The sequence below is a fragment of the Hippopotamus amphibius genome, chromosome 2 (genome assembly GCF_030028045.1).
Source record: "Hippopotamus amphibius kiboko isolate mHipAmp2 chromosome 2, mHipAmp2.hap2, whole genome shotgun sequence".
NCBI classification, from domain to species: Eukaryota; Metazoa; Chordata; class Mammalia; order Artiodactyla; family Hippopotamidae; genus Hippopotamus; species Hippopotamus amphibius.
Window position 1 is genome coordinate 143,575,431 of NC_080187.1, and position 13,946 is coordinate 143,589,376.

The window sequence follows — 13,946 nt, forward strand, 5'->3', positions numbered from 1 at the left end:
TCATTTGTGGGTCTGTTTCTATTGTTTATTTTTTCTCTTATGTATTGGCCCCATTTTTCTCCCTTTTTTGCATGTTTTATAATATTTGATTGTATGTTGCATAATGGGTATAAAAGAAGGGTAAAATACTACGTTATTCCTTTCCCCAACTTCTCCTTGAGGTTTCCCAGATGAGCTAGTTACCTTGATATAATCAGGCACTGAGCTGAGTTGGGGCAGAGTTATAGTTCTGGTAAAACTCAGTGCTGCCCTGGATTGCCCTCATCTTCTTAGATTTGGGAAAGCCTGGCCAGTCTCTGTCTCTTCCAGCCCTTCAAGTTCTGCTCTGAAGAGATTTTGAGGTTAGTTAGCTCTTTAGCCTCCCAACCCACAGAGGTTCAAAATATGGCCAGTGGGACTTCCCTGGTGGTCTAGTGCTTCGATTCCTGGTCGGGGAACTAAGATCCCACATTCCATGGGGCAACTAAGCCCATACACCACAGCTAGAGAGCCCACATGCCACAACTACTGAGCCCGTGCACTCTGGAGCCCATGGGCCACAACTAGAGAGCCTGCACGCCACAACTAGAGAGAAGCCCATGCACTGCAACAAAGAACCTGCATGCCTTAACTAACACCCAATGCAGCCAAAATAAATACATAAATATTAAAAACAAGACTTCCCTGGTGGTGCAGCGGTTAAGAATCTGCCTGCCAACGCAGGGGACATGGGTTCGAGCCCTGGTCCAGGAAGATCCCACATGCCAAGGAGCAACTTATCCTGTGCTCTAGAGCCCGTGAGCTACAACTACTGAGCCAGTGCACTGCGACTACTGAAGCCTGTGCTCCATAACAAGAGAAGCCACTGCAATGAGAAGCCCGTGCACCACAATGAAGAGTAGCCCTCCGCTCTCTGCAACTACAGAAAGCCCACACACAGCAACAAAGACCCAAATGCAGCCAATAAATAAAAAATAAGTAAATAAGTAAAATTTAAAAAAAAATAAAAAAAAGCAAATAAACAAATAAAAAAACCAAAAACCCAAAATCTGGCCAATATCTCGAGGTGGAGACCAATTATTGTTTGTTTCAGGTCCCCTCCCTCTAAACACCTGCCTTTCCAGCCCAGCCCCTTCCTAGTTGCCCACACTTTCCAGAACTCAACAAATGTTCCATGGGGGGAAAATGGCTTTGCATTTTGGGTTCCTCCAGGTGCCAATCCATAGCACAGTCCCAGGAAGCACCAGAAACTGTCCATTTCTTTTTTAACCCAATAGAGTCTCTCTGTTTGGGACACCTCTGATCATCAGAGATGTCCCAAATCAGCAAATGTCTCAGGGAAGAAAATACCTGCCCATCATCAGTTCACCTTGGAGGGGCTTTCTCCTCTTGAGTTTTAGTTCATATAGTCTTTCTTTCTTAACACCACTCACCACTGTCTTTTTTTTAATTAATTAATTTATTTATTGGCTGTGTTGGGTCTTCCTTGCTGCACACGGGCTTTCTCTAGTTGCGGCGAGCGGGGGCTACTCTTCGTTGTGGTGCGCGGGCTCCTCATTGCCGTGGCTTCTCTTGTTGTGGAGCACGGGCTCTAGGCACATGGGCTTCAGTAGTTGTGGCACACGGGCTCTAGAGTGCAGGCTCCATAGTTGTGGCGCACAGGCTTAGTTGCTCCGTGGCATGTGGGATCTTCCTGGAGCAGGGATCGAACCCGTGTCCCCTGCATTGGCAGGCAGATTCTTAACCACTGCGCCACCTCGGAAGCCCCTCGCCATTGTCTTTAAAAATTATTATTTTCATCTTACATTTCCTCCTAGTTGTTGCAATGGGTGTGGGGGCCTGCAGAGACCTACCACATCCTACCCAGAAGCAGAAGTTCTTCAGTTCTGCTTTTTACTTCTAATGGAGATACAATTTGAATTGTTAGTATTTTTACTTAGTCATACTCTAACTTGATTTCCTCTTGTTGAAACAAGTATTAGGTCTTTAATCTCTTCAAAAATAGATATCAACTACTTTCTGAACTTTCGTGAGGGATTTTACCTCAAAGTTCTCATTGCTTTACTCTTTGGTGCTATAAGTCTTACCCAGTTTCTGTTTTTCTGTTTGTTCATACTTCTTTGTCTTTTTTTTTTTTTTGGCCACACTGCGTGACATGTGGGATCTTAGTTTCCTGACCAGGGATCAAACCCATGCCCCCTGCAGTGGAACTGAGGATTCTTAACCACTGGACCATCAGGGAAGTCCCTCTTTGTCTTCTTGACCTTCACCGTTGCTGCTAGAAAAGTTTCAGAAAACTTTGCAGGTTTCAGGGGGATTTAAGGGAGGAGGTGAGGGCTCCCCACTCTGCTACCCCATTGCTCAGTAAACTTGTCTTGAGAGATGGGAAGTGTTTGCTTTCTTTTCAGCTACTCCAGTCCCCTTGGAGTGGAACTCTAACCTTCCCTGAGACTCTTCTCTTCCTGTTTCTCATGTGACTGTGGTACACAGACCGAGTGCCTCTAACATGTATAAACCAGTGACTTTCAAACCTCAGTTGCCAGCCTTTACTTCCATCTGAGCCTCCAGACTTACATGTCACATCCCCACAGGCCCCACAAACACAACATCTCCAAACTCACCATCCTTCCCGCAGCTCTGCTCCTCTGCCTGGGATCCTAATTCAGAAATACCACCACCATCTGGTCAAGAAGCCTGTATATCATCCTGATCTCTCGCCCTCTTCCTCGAGTCTCACATCCAACAGCTACCAACCCATGTCAGTTCCGCACTGTGAATGCTGCCGCTCCCCCCGCTCCCCCACCACATGGTAGAGGGCCCCTGTTCCTTCCAAGACCTGCCCTCCAGGGGAGCACACATGCCAAGAGCACTTGATGGGCACACATGGTTTTATTATTTCTGCCTGGGAGAGGAAGCCCTGGCAGGAGCAGGGATGCGCAGCGGACACGGAGCTGCATCCCTGCTGGCAGCATAGATACCGGTGGCTGGAGTCCAGGACGGTGAAGAGCTGCCCAGCAGTGTGACCAGCAGCTAGTGAGGAGGTATAATATTGCCTGCAGAGGCCACTGGCTTGAGAAGTGGGGCCCCGGCCTCACCGATGCCGCTTTCGGATGCTTTGGAGCTCCTGGTAGATGGTGCTGAAGCTGGGTCGCTGCCCGGGCTCGTAGGCCCAGCACTGCTCCATGAGTCTGAACACAGCATCGGGACACAGCTCCGGGCAGGGCAGGCGGCCCCCTGTGAGGACAGGCACGATGCACACGCGTGAGGAGGGGCTCTGAGGGCCCCTGGCAGCCCCTGGGGACATGCCATGAGCCATGGGAGCTGCTTAAGGTGCAACGTTCTTAAGGAGCCCCTTTTCGTCACCAAAAACACAAAGATTCTAATCTCAAGCCACTGTGTGCTAGTTGTGTGACCCCTGCAAACCTCAATGTTTCCTTCTGAAAAGGGGACCTATTCATCCTGACCTCACATGCTATGGAGAGTGAATGAAATAAATGTACAGCCTGGCACAACAGGGGTTCACTGGATGGTAGCTCTAGGATTATTCTTGTTCTGCTGCAGTGGGAAGGATAGGAGGTTAGGAGACCTGGAGGAGTCCAGCTGGAGCGCCGGGAAGAGGGCTTGGCTCTGGGGCTGCTGTCACACTGCAGGGTCCCCTTACCCTTTTCCACGAACTCCCGAGTCTGCTGATTGCTGAGGTTGGGGTAGGGGGAGGCCCCTAGGCTGAAGGTCTCCCAGAGCAAGATGCCAAAGCTCCACACATCGCTCTCAGAGGAGTAGCGGCCTGCAGGCAGGTGAGGCAGCGTGAGTGGGGACCTATGCCCAGCCTCAGGCCCTGCAGCCAGAGTGGATCGGGCTCAAGTACCATAGTTAAGGGCCTCCGGTGCAGTCCACTTCACGGGGACTTGTCTGAGACCCCCTGAGGCTGCGTAGACCCCATCGGCTTCCTCCCGGGACATCCCAAAGTCGCTGATCTTCAGGACATTCTTCTCTGTCACCAGGCAGTTCCGAGCAGCCAGGTCTCTGGGCGAAGCAGGACAGGGGCTCATTTAGCCAGCATCCACGTGGCACCGGCCACCTACCTGGCCTGGGTGCTCTAGACACAGCCACGAGCCAAAGCTCCCCCCTGCTTCTGGGATGCCTGGTCTGTCAGAGAGGCAAACTCCATCTCTGCAGCCGGTGCCTGCTGGTGAGGGGTCGGGACTGGGGGGAACATGACAGCATCGCTTGCATCTGGGGTGGGGGGGAGGGGTGCCAGGACTGCTCGCCATGCCCATCCCCTCACCGGTGGATGCAGCACTTGCTCTCCAGGTACTCCATGCCTGCAGCCGCGTCCCCTACCATCTGCAGCAGAGTCTTCACCCGCAGGCGGGCTCCCTCTGTCCGGAGGAAGGTCAGGAAGTCGCCCCCTGGGAGTGGGCAGGGGAGACAGTTTGCTCAGTAAGCCTTCTAAGGGTTGGAGGATGGGGGAGACCCAGCCTGGCTGCACGCCCCATCCCTGGAGATCAGCTCTCTCTGCTCACCCTGTACAAGCTCCATGACGATGTAGATGGGCTGCTTCTGGGTGCAGACGCCAATGAGACGCACGATGTTGGGGTGGCTGTACTGCTTCAGGATCCTGGGGGTGGGAGGGGCTGCTGCTTAGGCTCTGGCCTCGGGCAGGGATGGGGGGGGGGTCTTACACATTCATCTCCTCAGCCCCAGGAGCCCCAGGGAGGCCCACGGAGCCTGAGGGAGGACAGGAAAAGGGCAGCAGGAGAGAAGAGCAGCAGACCTGGATGTGGGACGTTGGGTGGGTCCCCAAGCCTTGCCCCCTCCACACTACAGGGGGCCATGAGGATGAAACAACACCACAGAAGTCAAGCACTTCTGAAGTCAAGCATCCTGCCAGGCGCAGAGGAACCCTTCATATGCGGAACCTACAGTGATGGGGATTGTATCACCCACCTCGCCTCCTGCAGAAACTTGGCTTTGAGGTCAGGTGGGAGCGTCTCGCGACAAGATTTCACCGCCACCAGGGTGTTGTCTGCTCGCAGGCGTCCACTGAATACTTCACCAAAGTTCCCCTGAAACGGTCTGGGGCTCCCACCTGTCGTCCCTGGGCTGCTGTCCTCTCCTGCCCTCAGGGCAGCGCCCACCTTGTCCCCGCCCCCCGCTCTTGACTCAGTGGCCCCATGCTCAGACCTGCTTATCCCAGCTCCCTGGTGGGGGGACCAAGCATACAGGTGGGACAGGCAGAGAAAGTCACCTCTGATTTACCATGTGCACTGAGAAGTGATATGGAAAGTCCAACCATCACTTTTGCTTAGCATTCTGATTTTCAGGAAAGTGACTTCTTTCCTAAGCTGGTACTTTATTTTATTCTTACTTATTTATTTTTAATTTTTATTTTTTGGCCACACCACGCAGCATGTGAGATCCCAGCTCCCCGATCAACCCGAGCCCCCTGCAGGGGAGGTGCAGAGTCTTCACCGCCCACCGCCAGGGAACTCCCCTAAGGAGGTATTTTACAGCTCGTGTGAGCAGAGCGTGTCTCCCCTTCCTGAGGAGGCAGGAGCTGGGGGGAGTGCATGTGTGTGAGGGGGGTGGGGGGGGTGCTGGCAGCAGAGCCGTCTCTGGGGAGCTTTCAGGGGCAGATGCTTTCCCCTTGGTTTCCTGCAGGACAGTGTGTAGCCGTGGCCGGGCGGGCACGCAGGGGTCCAAGCTGGGACTCAGACGAAGGCAGGGAGGCCGAAGAGCTCTCTGTGGCTGGGACCCTGGTGTGACTGGGCCTTAGGGTTGGAAGGAAGCGATACAGGGGGAGGGGAAAAGCAGGCGCCTAGGAGGCTGGCGGGGCGCCCTCCACTCACCCGCCCAATCTGCTCGCCCAACACCAGGTCTTCGTGGCTTAGTGCCCACTTGTCCTGGGGACGGGATGAGGTGGGGGGGGGTCAGAAGCCGGTGAAGGGAGGGTGTGCCGGGCCCTGTGAAGGACTGAACCCCCCCCCCCGACACACACACACCAATGCTGTGTCTTTCATTTCTTGGCACTTTGGTGTGTTGGTCTTGTAAAATGCAGGCTGGACCCAGGATCACACTGAGATGACTCGGGAACCAGGCAGGGGCACTACGTGGGTGAGCACCAGCCTGGTGTCTGTGGCCCAGGGAACAGGAGTGACCGTGACATTCCAAACCGAGAGGGAGGCTGACCCCTGAGGAGTATGTATGTCGACGGGGGACCTGGAAAGCCCTTCCTGTTCTGATTGTGTGTGGGCCCCAGTCCCTGCCACCGACTCACTTTGGGCACAGCCCTGTTCAGGATGACACCGCTCTTCTTGGTGAGGGGCTGCTGGGAGCGCAGCAGGTGGTCGATGAGCAAGGGGATGCTGGGGAAGCCATCTCCTTCCAGTCGGTACATGTTCTGTGGGGCGGGGGGACCTGAGGTCAGCAGCCCCCACTGCTGAGGGGGCCCGAGCACTGGGAGGGAAGAGGAAGAAAGGGCAGCGGGGAGAAAGGGCCTGCCTGGGACACCTGAGGGGGCGTGACACGTCGGCCGCCCCCGGCCTACGAGAGGATGCATGCTGAAGGCGTAAGCCTCTGTTTGGTTGCAGGGACTGGCTGGTCTCCGTGGCCCCTTTCAGCTCTGCCGGGGAGGCATCTAAGACATAGCAGCTCCTTTCTACCCTCTCAAGGTCATTCCCTGGTGAAGCGGAGGGGCGGGGAGGGATGGGAAGGGAAAGACCGAGTCCAGGCCCCACTCACGTCCGCAGACTGGATGATGAAGTGGCGGGGCTGGCCGTCCCACAGCACAGAGAGCACGTACTCCTGCTTGCCCTGGCTCTCCCGGACCAGGAAGTCCCCGGAATGCGTCAGCAGCTCAACCACCTCTGCCCGAGGGACGGCCCCGTGGTACCACAGCTGCTCGTGCAGGGGCTTCTGCACCTCCGGAACGAGCTGCAGGGGTGGCGGGAGCTGGAAAGGGACGGGGGGGAGTGAAGCAGGGGTCACTCAGCCAGCCCGTCAGGGGAGGCCAGTAGGCCAGCCTGTTGGGGGCTGTCCGTCTGTCTCTCTCTCATATGCCCCTAGTCCTCACAAACCACCCACGTGCCACATAGAGCCACCTGCAACCCCTGGAGCCAGCAATAAATTTGCCCAGGTTGCCTGATCCCAAACCAAGCTTTTGCCTTTTCCACCAGGCCACAACCCCCAGCCACTCCTGGAGCAGGGAGACCTGTGAGGTGACGAGGCTGCAGGTCCCTTCCGCACACGTGGGTGGTGGAGAGGAAGAGGGTACAGGGATGGCAGGATCTGGAATCCCAGGGAAGAAAGGGGCTCCCCAGTAAAAGTAGCTTGGGTAGAGCCTCCTTTCTAGGGCAACCCAGTGACTAAACCCAAAGCTCCACGCTAGGCGGGGCTACGGGGACCTCCCTGAGACCACTGGCCTGGCCCGCCCCTTAGAGAAGGGCAGAGGTGTGGGCCCAGACTGGGCTCCACTCACCGAGAACTTGGGGCGGAAGATTCCTGAGATGTGGCTCTTAAGGATCTCCAGGGTGGGCGTCCTTCCCCCTTCTCGCTCCTGCTCCTGAGGCCAGGGACAGACGTCAGCGGGTGGCCAGGCTTGGGGAGGGGGAGGGCGAAAATGAGCAGCGCGGCCCCGGGCGGGCGGGCAGGGCTGGCGGCGCGGGCAGCGGGTGGGCGGCTCACCGAGGACGAGGTGGAGTGGCGGTCGTCCTGCAGGAGAAGCACGGGCGGGGGCTCGCCGGGGCCCAGCTGCTCCAGCTTGGCCTGCAGCAGCTCCTGCTGGGCCTGCAGCTTGGCCTGGCTGCACAGCGCTACCTGCAGCCCCTGCAGTGCCTCCTGCAACACCTGCTTCTTGCCCAGCAGGTGCACCCTGCGGGCAGGGGTGGGTGGGTTGACGGGGGAGAGAGGGGCTCAGCCTGCAGCTGGTGGCCAGCAGTGGGTCAGGCAGGCTGGACGAAGGGAAGGGAGGGCCAGGAGGCTGCCGTAGGTGGGCCCCACTCACCGCTCCCGGGGGCGGGTGGTCTGCTCCTCGTTCCAGAGCTCGCGTTGCAGCTGCGTGACCACGTCCTGCCGGCTGAGCACTGTCTCGCTGGCCACGGCCAGTTCTTCTGTCACTGAGGTCAGCCTGTGCCCACAGGAAGGGCAGCGTTAGAGCTGTGCCCTTCAGATGCATCCCTACTGAGCCCAGCAAGCCCAGCAGGCTGGCCACAGCGCTGCGTGGACGGCCTCCGCCCCGGGCCCCGAGCCAAGCCACCACACACGTGTGCTGCACGCTCTCCACAGTCAGCTCATTCAGCTGCAGCTCCCCGGGCTCCAGCAGTTCAGCCTCCTCAAGCAGCGACTCATCAAAGGTGACACAGGGGGGGACGTCAGGTGCTGACCTGTGGGGGACAGTGCCCGTCAGTCAACAGGCCAGCACCCCTGGTGCCCGGCTGCTGCAAGGAGGGGCTTACCCATACTGTTGCAGGAAGCCTTGGTACTCGGCCTCAGGCTGGATGCGGGCGACCGCTGCAGCCATCTCCCGGTGAATGGCCACCACCTCGTCCTGCACCAGGCTGCTAATCTCCAGGTATTCCTGCAGGATCTCCTTCCTGCCCCCAGATGGGACCCCAGGTCAGGGGGGCCTCGGCTGGATAAAGCTAGGAAGCTTGGGGCCCTTGGCACTGGATTTGGGCCCGCCCTGGGGTGGACCCTCACCCACCCACCCGCCATTTACCAGTCAAATGACCACAGGCAAGTCACTGAGCATCTCCTAGAAGTTGTAATAAGGCCCCAGTGAGAGCCTCTGTGCAGAGTGTGTGGTATGAGGAAGTACTCAGTAAACGTGAGCTACAAATGTGCCTGCTCTGGGCAGCGAGCCCCACAGCTGGGGCTCCGCGGCTCTGATACACCCATAAGCCATCCACGCGCTGCGGACCCCACTTTTATACCCCCAGTCCGAGCACCTCCCAGAGCTCCAGTCTCATGTAACCACCCGTCTACTCAAAACGTCCTATGGGTCATCTCTCAGACACTCAAACTCCACCCGTTGAAAAATGAACTCTTCCTCTTGTCCCCTGGACCTGCTTCTCTCATAGCCTTCTCCACGTAGCCTCCACTTCCCAGGGACTCTGGGCCAAGTCCTTAGAGTCATCCTTGACTGTTCTATCCACACCCTGCTTCCAGTCCAAGAGGAAAACCCCCTGGCTCCGCTTCCAAAGTACATCCAAGACCTGACCGCTTCTCCTCTCCACTGCTACCGCCCGGGTCCAGTGGCCACGGTCTATCATGTGGATCCCTGCAGTAGCCTCCTGTCTGGTCTCCCTGGTTCTGTCTTGGCCACTGAGATCTGTTCTCAACATGACAGCCGGACTGACCTCATCAAGACGGCTCAGATCATGCCACTCTCTGGTCCACTCGGAGCCAGTCTTCACAACGGCCTGCGGGACCCTCTGTCATCCCTGGACTCCTCCAGCCCCGTGTGTGACTCTGCCCTTCCCTCACTCGGCACAGGCTACACTGGCTTCCTTGCCGTTCCTTGATTTCAGGTACTCTCCCATCTCGAGGCCTGTGCACCTATGGTTCCCTCTTTCTGGACTGGCCCTTCTCCAACCATCCCCCTGGCTCACTCCTGCACGTCTGAGGCTTTTCCAGACCACTCCATTGAAAACAGTATCCTCCTGCCCTGCTCCCTTGCCTCCCCATCCTCTTTCCTTGTTTTATTTTTCTCCATAGCACCTACCGCCTCTAACATACTTTCTATTTTGCTTATTGATGTCCTTCTCTTTCTCCACAAACAAATGATCCTGGAAGACAGACATTTTTGTCCATATTCTCGGCTGTATCACACAGCAGAGCCTAGAATGGTGTTCAATAAATATAAAAAACCCTGCAATAAGGGGCCTGGAATAATGTAATCTGGATGTAAGTTGACTGGCCCAGTTGACTGGCACATTCTCACATGATTACGTGACTGTCACTTTTACAGGACTGGATTTTCTGGGCCCTGCCTCCGGGCTTCAGGGCTGTGATGGGGGTGGGGCGGGGCCGTGGGCTTACAGGATGCATGCCATCTCCTGGTGCAGGTCCTGTAGGGACTGGAACAGGCCAGGCAGCATGAGCTGGTGGTGGTGCTGGTGGTGCAGCTGTGCGGCCCGCACGCCCAGCACGTAACGGTTGTGGTGAGCGAAGAGCTTCCACAGGCTGCGCACGTACTTGTCCTTGGCCTTGTCACGGTCCTTGTCTGCCAGGTCCGGGGGAGGGGTGTGGGCCACAGCACAGAGGCCTGGGCGGCCCCCCGACCCCAGTACCTGTGGACAGGTCTAGGCTGCCTTGGGATTCCCACCCTGCCAGCGAGAGAAGCCCCAGACCTTTGCTGGCCTCCTGGTACTTCCGCCGGGCCTGGGCGCTGTCCCGTGCCAGGGCTCGGTACTGGCTCTTCAGCTTCTCAATGTCCTGGCTGTGGGTCTGGAGAGGAGAGACCAGGGTGGGAAAGCAGGTCCCCAGCGCATGAGAGATTCCTGCCCAAGGTGAAGCCCTGGACAGGTCCTACAGTCCAGGTGGGCAGTGCACACCCAAGTTCATGCTTCAGGAAGGGCCTGGAGACCTCTGGGACTCAGCCATTGTTGCTGAGGTTAAGGTCAGAGGAGCTGGGCTAAGGACAGGCCCCTGGGGGTGGCAGAGAGCTGGACTGGGCAGGCAGCAACTGTCCCTCCTTGGCCTAGAGTGCCATCTGGTGGCAGGCGTGTGTGGGGGCTGTGCAGAGCTCCACCCTTAGAAGCGCCCTGTGCTTGGTTTAATGCTCTGTTGATGCTATCTTGAAATTCCTGATAATTTTTTGACAAGGGGCCCTGTGTTTTCATTTTGCATTGGGTCCCACAATTACGTTCCTGGTGGCAGGAACAATAGACGGTCAAGACTGGAATTCTCATCCCAGTTGCCTGTTTCTGCACTGGGATACTTAGGGCCAACTCCACGTCTCTCCTCGGAACCTCCGCTTCCCCATCTGTAACAGAGCTAAATGCATAGACTTGATCAGCCTTTTTCTTAAGGGCCAGATGGGAACATTTCAGGCTTGTAGGCCACACAGTCTCTGTTGAACTTGCTCAGCTCTGCCATTGTAGCTCATTAGTAGCCACAGATAACATGAAAACATATGAGAAAGGCTGTGTCCCAGTAAAACTGCCTACAGGGACTTCCCCGGTGGTCCACCGGGTAAGACTCTGCCTTCCCAATGCAGGGAGCCCAGGTTCGATCCCTGGTTGGGGAACTAGATCCCACACGCATGCCACAACGAAAGTGTTCGCATGCCGCAGAAAAGATCCTACATGCCGCAGCGAAGACCTGGTGAAGCCAAAATACATTTAAAAAAAATTTTTAAGTGGTTTTTTAAAAAACTGCCTACAAAAGCTGGCTGACCTCTGAATTAGATGATCTGGGGAGAGAGAGGAGCGGGTGAAGACTGGCCACCAGGGGCCGCTGCGGGTCCGTGGCAAGGCTGGGGTTTGTGCTGGTAGGAGGGGTGTGGTGCCGGCGGCTACCCAGCACGTTGAACGAGGAGGCTGAAGCATCCACGTAAATAGCTCCAATCAAACAGCCTCTAGACTGAGGAGCTGGGCAGGATTCAAATGCAGGCAGGCCCCCTTCACAGCCCCAGTCCTTAACCTCCAAGTCAGGGGGCCAGGCTGCTGCCTTGTGGAGGCTCAGGGTCCCTGGGAGGAGCCATCACGGGCCAAGGGCGGGCAGAGCAGCCCTCATCCCTCTCACCGTCTCTGGGACCCGCGGGCCAGCTGTTGCCGTGCAGGAGGTGGGGCACACGTCCTGTGCTCCTCCCAGGCGATGGCTGGATCCCTCATCCTTGTACTTCCCGCACCCTGCCCAGGCACACAGCAGGGTGACAGAAAAGGCGTGGAGGGGCCCTGCTGCAGGCTGGCCGGAGGTGGGGGGACGGAAGCCGCAGCAGGGCTGGCGTAGGCACTGGGCACGGGCCTGTGGTCAGACACTTCCACCTCTTCAGTGAATCCAGGGGCTCCTTGCAAAACCAGCCCCCTTCGGTTCAAAACGTAGGCAGGAGGGACCAGGTGACGCCCCGCGGCCGCCCACCCACCTTGGTGAGCTCCTGCTGCAGCTGCTGCCACTGCTCGTTGTAGGTCTTGCGCAGCTGCTGCCGCTCCCGGATCAGCACGCTCAGCTTGCTCAGCGGCCCCGAGTTCAGATCTTCCGCGTGCTGCCTCAGCAACCGGCTCAGGCCCTCCGTCTGGCTGGTGATCTCTGCCCAGGACTACAGCACGGGGCGGGTGAGGCGGCGAGTAGGGGAGGATGGCTCCCCAGCCTGGGCCTGCCCGATCTCCAACCCCCTCCCCACCTCGGCGGGCTCCAGGAAGGGAAGGGGCAGGCAGAGCTCCCCTGCCGGCACCCACAGGAATGCGTCGGTCGGGGGTGGGGAGGGGGGTGAGGAGGCCTAGGGAACCCTACCTGGCTGATGGGGCCCTGGAGGCCGACGGCCCGGCTCTGGCCCCCGCTGTCCTGCAGCGACATGTGATGCAGCAGCCCCGCATATTCCCTGTCACTCTTGACCCGCTGGGCCATCCACTTCCTCATGCCCTCCAGCAGCCGGAGCTCGGCCTCCTGCATCTGCTGCACCGCCCCGTGGCCCTGGGGGCTGCACAGCTCTGAAGAAAAGCCCATGGTGTCGTCCTGGGGACAGAGAGAGGAGGGGCCGCCGCTGGCAGCAAGGCAGTAGCTGGAGAAGGATGGGTGGGACAGAGAGGCCAGGGGCCGGGCAGAGCCGCGGACAGGCGGGAGCCATGGGTACAAAGCACGGCCTGGCCTGGGAAAGCCCTCATGACGTCCTGTGTCCCAGGTTGAGGCCTGGTGCCAAGGGTCTCTTTCGCAGCCCTGGAACAGAAACCTCCCGGAGCCCCCCTCCCTGGGCACTCCCACCCCAGCAGGGGCAAGGCGTGCACGGGGCCCTCGGCAGGGCCGACGCCGCCCCCGCTGGCGCCCCGCGCAGCCACGGCCGGAGCCCCTGCCCTTCCGCGGCCCCTGCCCCACCCGGCCCCGTGTCCCGCGCTCTGATCGCCTGCCCGGCCCCTGCCCGCGGCCCCTCCGCGCTCCCCTTGCCCGCCGCCGCCTCCGGGGCCTCCGGGGCCTCGGGGCCGGAGTTACCCGCGCGGGCAGCTGCTCCTGGGGCTGCCGAGGACTCGGACTCAGACTCAGGCCCCTCAGACTCAGGCCCGCGCCACCCCGGCCAGTTCCTGATTCCGCGGCGCTTCCTCCTCCTGCGGTTTCAGTTGGCCCAGGCCCCGGGGCGGGCCGGCCAAGGGGAAGGGGCGGGCGGGAGCCCCCGACGCCTGCCCGCCCCCCTGCCCAAGCGCAGGCCGCTGCCTCAGCCAGCCACACCGCAGGCCGCGGAAACGGAAGGGAGGAGGGGGCTGAGAAAGAATGGCCCAGAAGAGAGCAGCCTGCGCCCGCGCTGTGGACAGCGCCCGGGAACAGGGGGAGCGGCCCAAGGGTGCGGCGGCGGGCGCCTGACACAGGGCTGGGCGGCAGGCTTGCGTGGCGCCCGGGAATCTGGGGGTCCGTGAGCCTGGGGGCAGGCGGACAGTCCGAGCAGCAGGCCAGGGCAGCCTCCGAAGAGGAAGGGGCAAGCCTAGTCCAGGCCTTCCCCACCCCACTGGATTCCCCAAGGAGAGCTCAGGCGCCAGCATCCATTTGAAAAAGATTTCCAAGTAAATATCCCAAGGACACAGGCCTGCTTCTCAGGCACAGATCCTGGTGGAACTGGCACAGCTCCTCTACCCCCACGCGGGGGCTCCTTGTCCCAGGGGAGACCTGTGGCAGGCAAGGGGCCTGGGCTGGGGAGTGAAGAGGCATGGCGTTTCCAGTGTGGGACTCTCGCTTCCCCCAGGGAAATCCACCTTGGTTCAGTTAGGCCCCACGTAAGGCCTCAGCCCTACAGCTGGTGGCTGGGCTACTCCAGCCAAGGG

General features: G+C 58.8%; 1 protein-coding gene across 3 annotated transcripts; it reads right to left on the bottom strand.

Annotated features, from left to right (window-relative positions):
• Positions 1 to 2,849: 2,849 nt before the first annotated feature.
• On the bottom strand, positions 2,850 to 13,444 carry FES (FES proto-oncogene, tyrosine kinase). 3 transcript variants are annotated; one of them, XM_057723365.1, is made up of 19 exons: positions 13,126 to 13,444; positions 12,433 to 12,654; positions 12,065 to 12,238; positions 10,329 to 10,425; positions 10,018 to 10,201; positions 8,433 to 8,570; positions 8,241 to 8,360; positions 7,982 to 8,104; positions 7,663 to 7,849; positions 7,457 to 7,540; positions 6,721 to 6,930; positions 6,257 to 6,379; positions 5,829 to 5,882; positions 4,927 to 5,045; positions 4,503 to 4,597; positions 4,265 to 4,388; positions 3,845 to 4,002; positions 3,641 to 3,763; positions 2,850 to 3,213 (listed from the first exon to the last, which is right to left on the bottom strand). In XM_057723365.1, exons 2-19 carry the CDS (start codon positions 12,643 to 12,645, stop codon positions 3,071 to 3,073), a joined length of 2,469 nt encoding a protein of 822 aa, XP_057579348.1. In that variant the 5' UTR covers positions 12,646 to 12,654; positions 13,126 to 13,444; the 3' UTR covers positions 2,850 to 3,070. The 3 variants fall into 3 exon arrangements, with proteins under 3 accessions (XP_057579348.1, XP_057579350.1, XP_057579349.1); XM_057723367.1 differs by lacking the exons at positions 8,241 to 8,360; positions 8,433 to 8,570; positions 10,018 to 10,201; ... (2 more) ...; positions 12,433 to 12,654; positions 13,126 to 13,444 and having other exon boundaries at positions 7,663 to 7,689; XM_057723366.1 differs by lacking the exons at positions 8,241 to 8,360; positions 8,433 to 8,570; positions 10,018 to 10,201; ... (2 more) ...; positions 12,433 to 12,654; positions 13,126 to 13,444 and having other exon boundaries at positions 7,457 to 7,575.
• Positions 13,445 to 13,946: the final 502 nt, after the last annotated feature.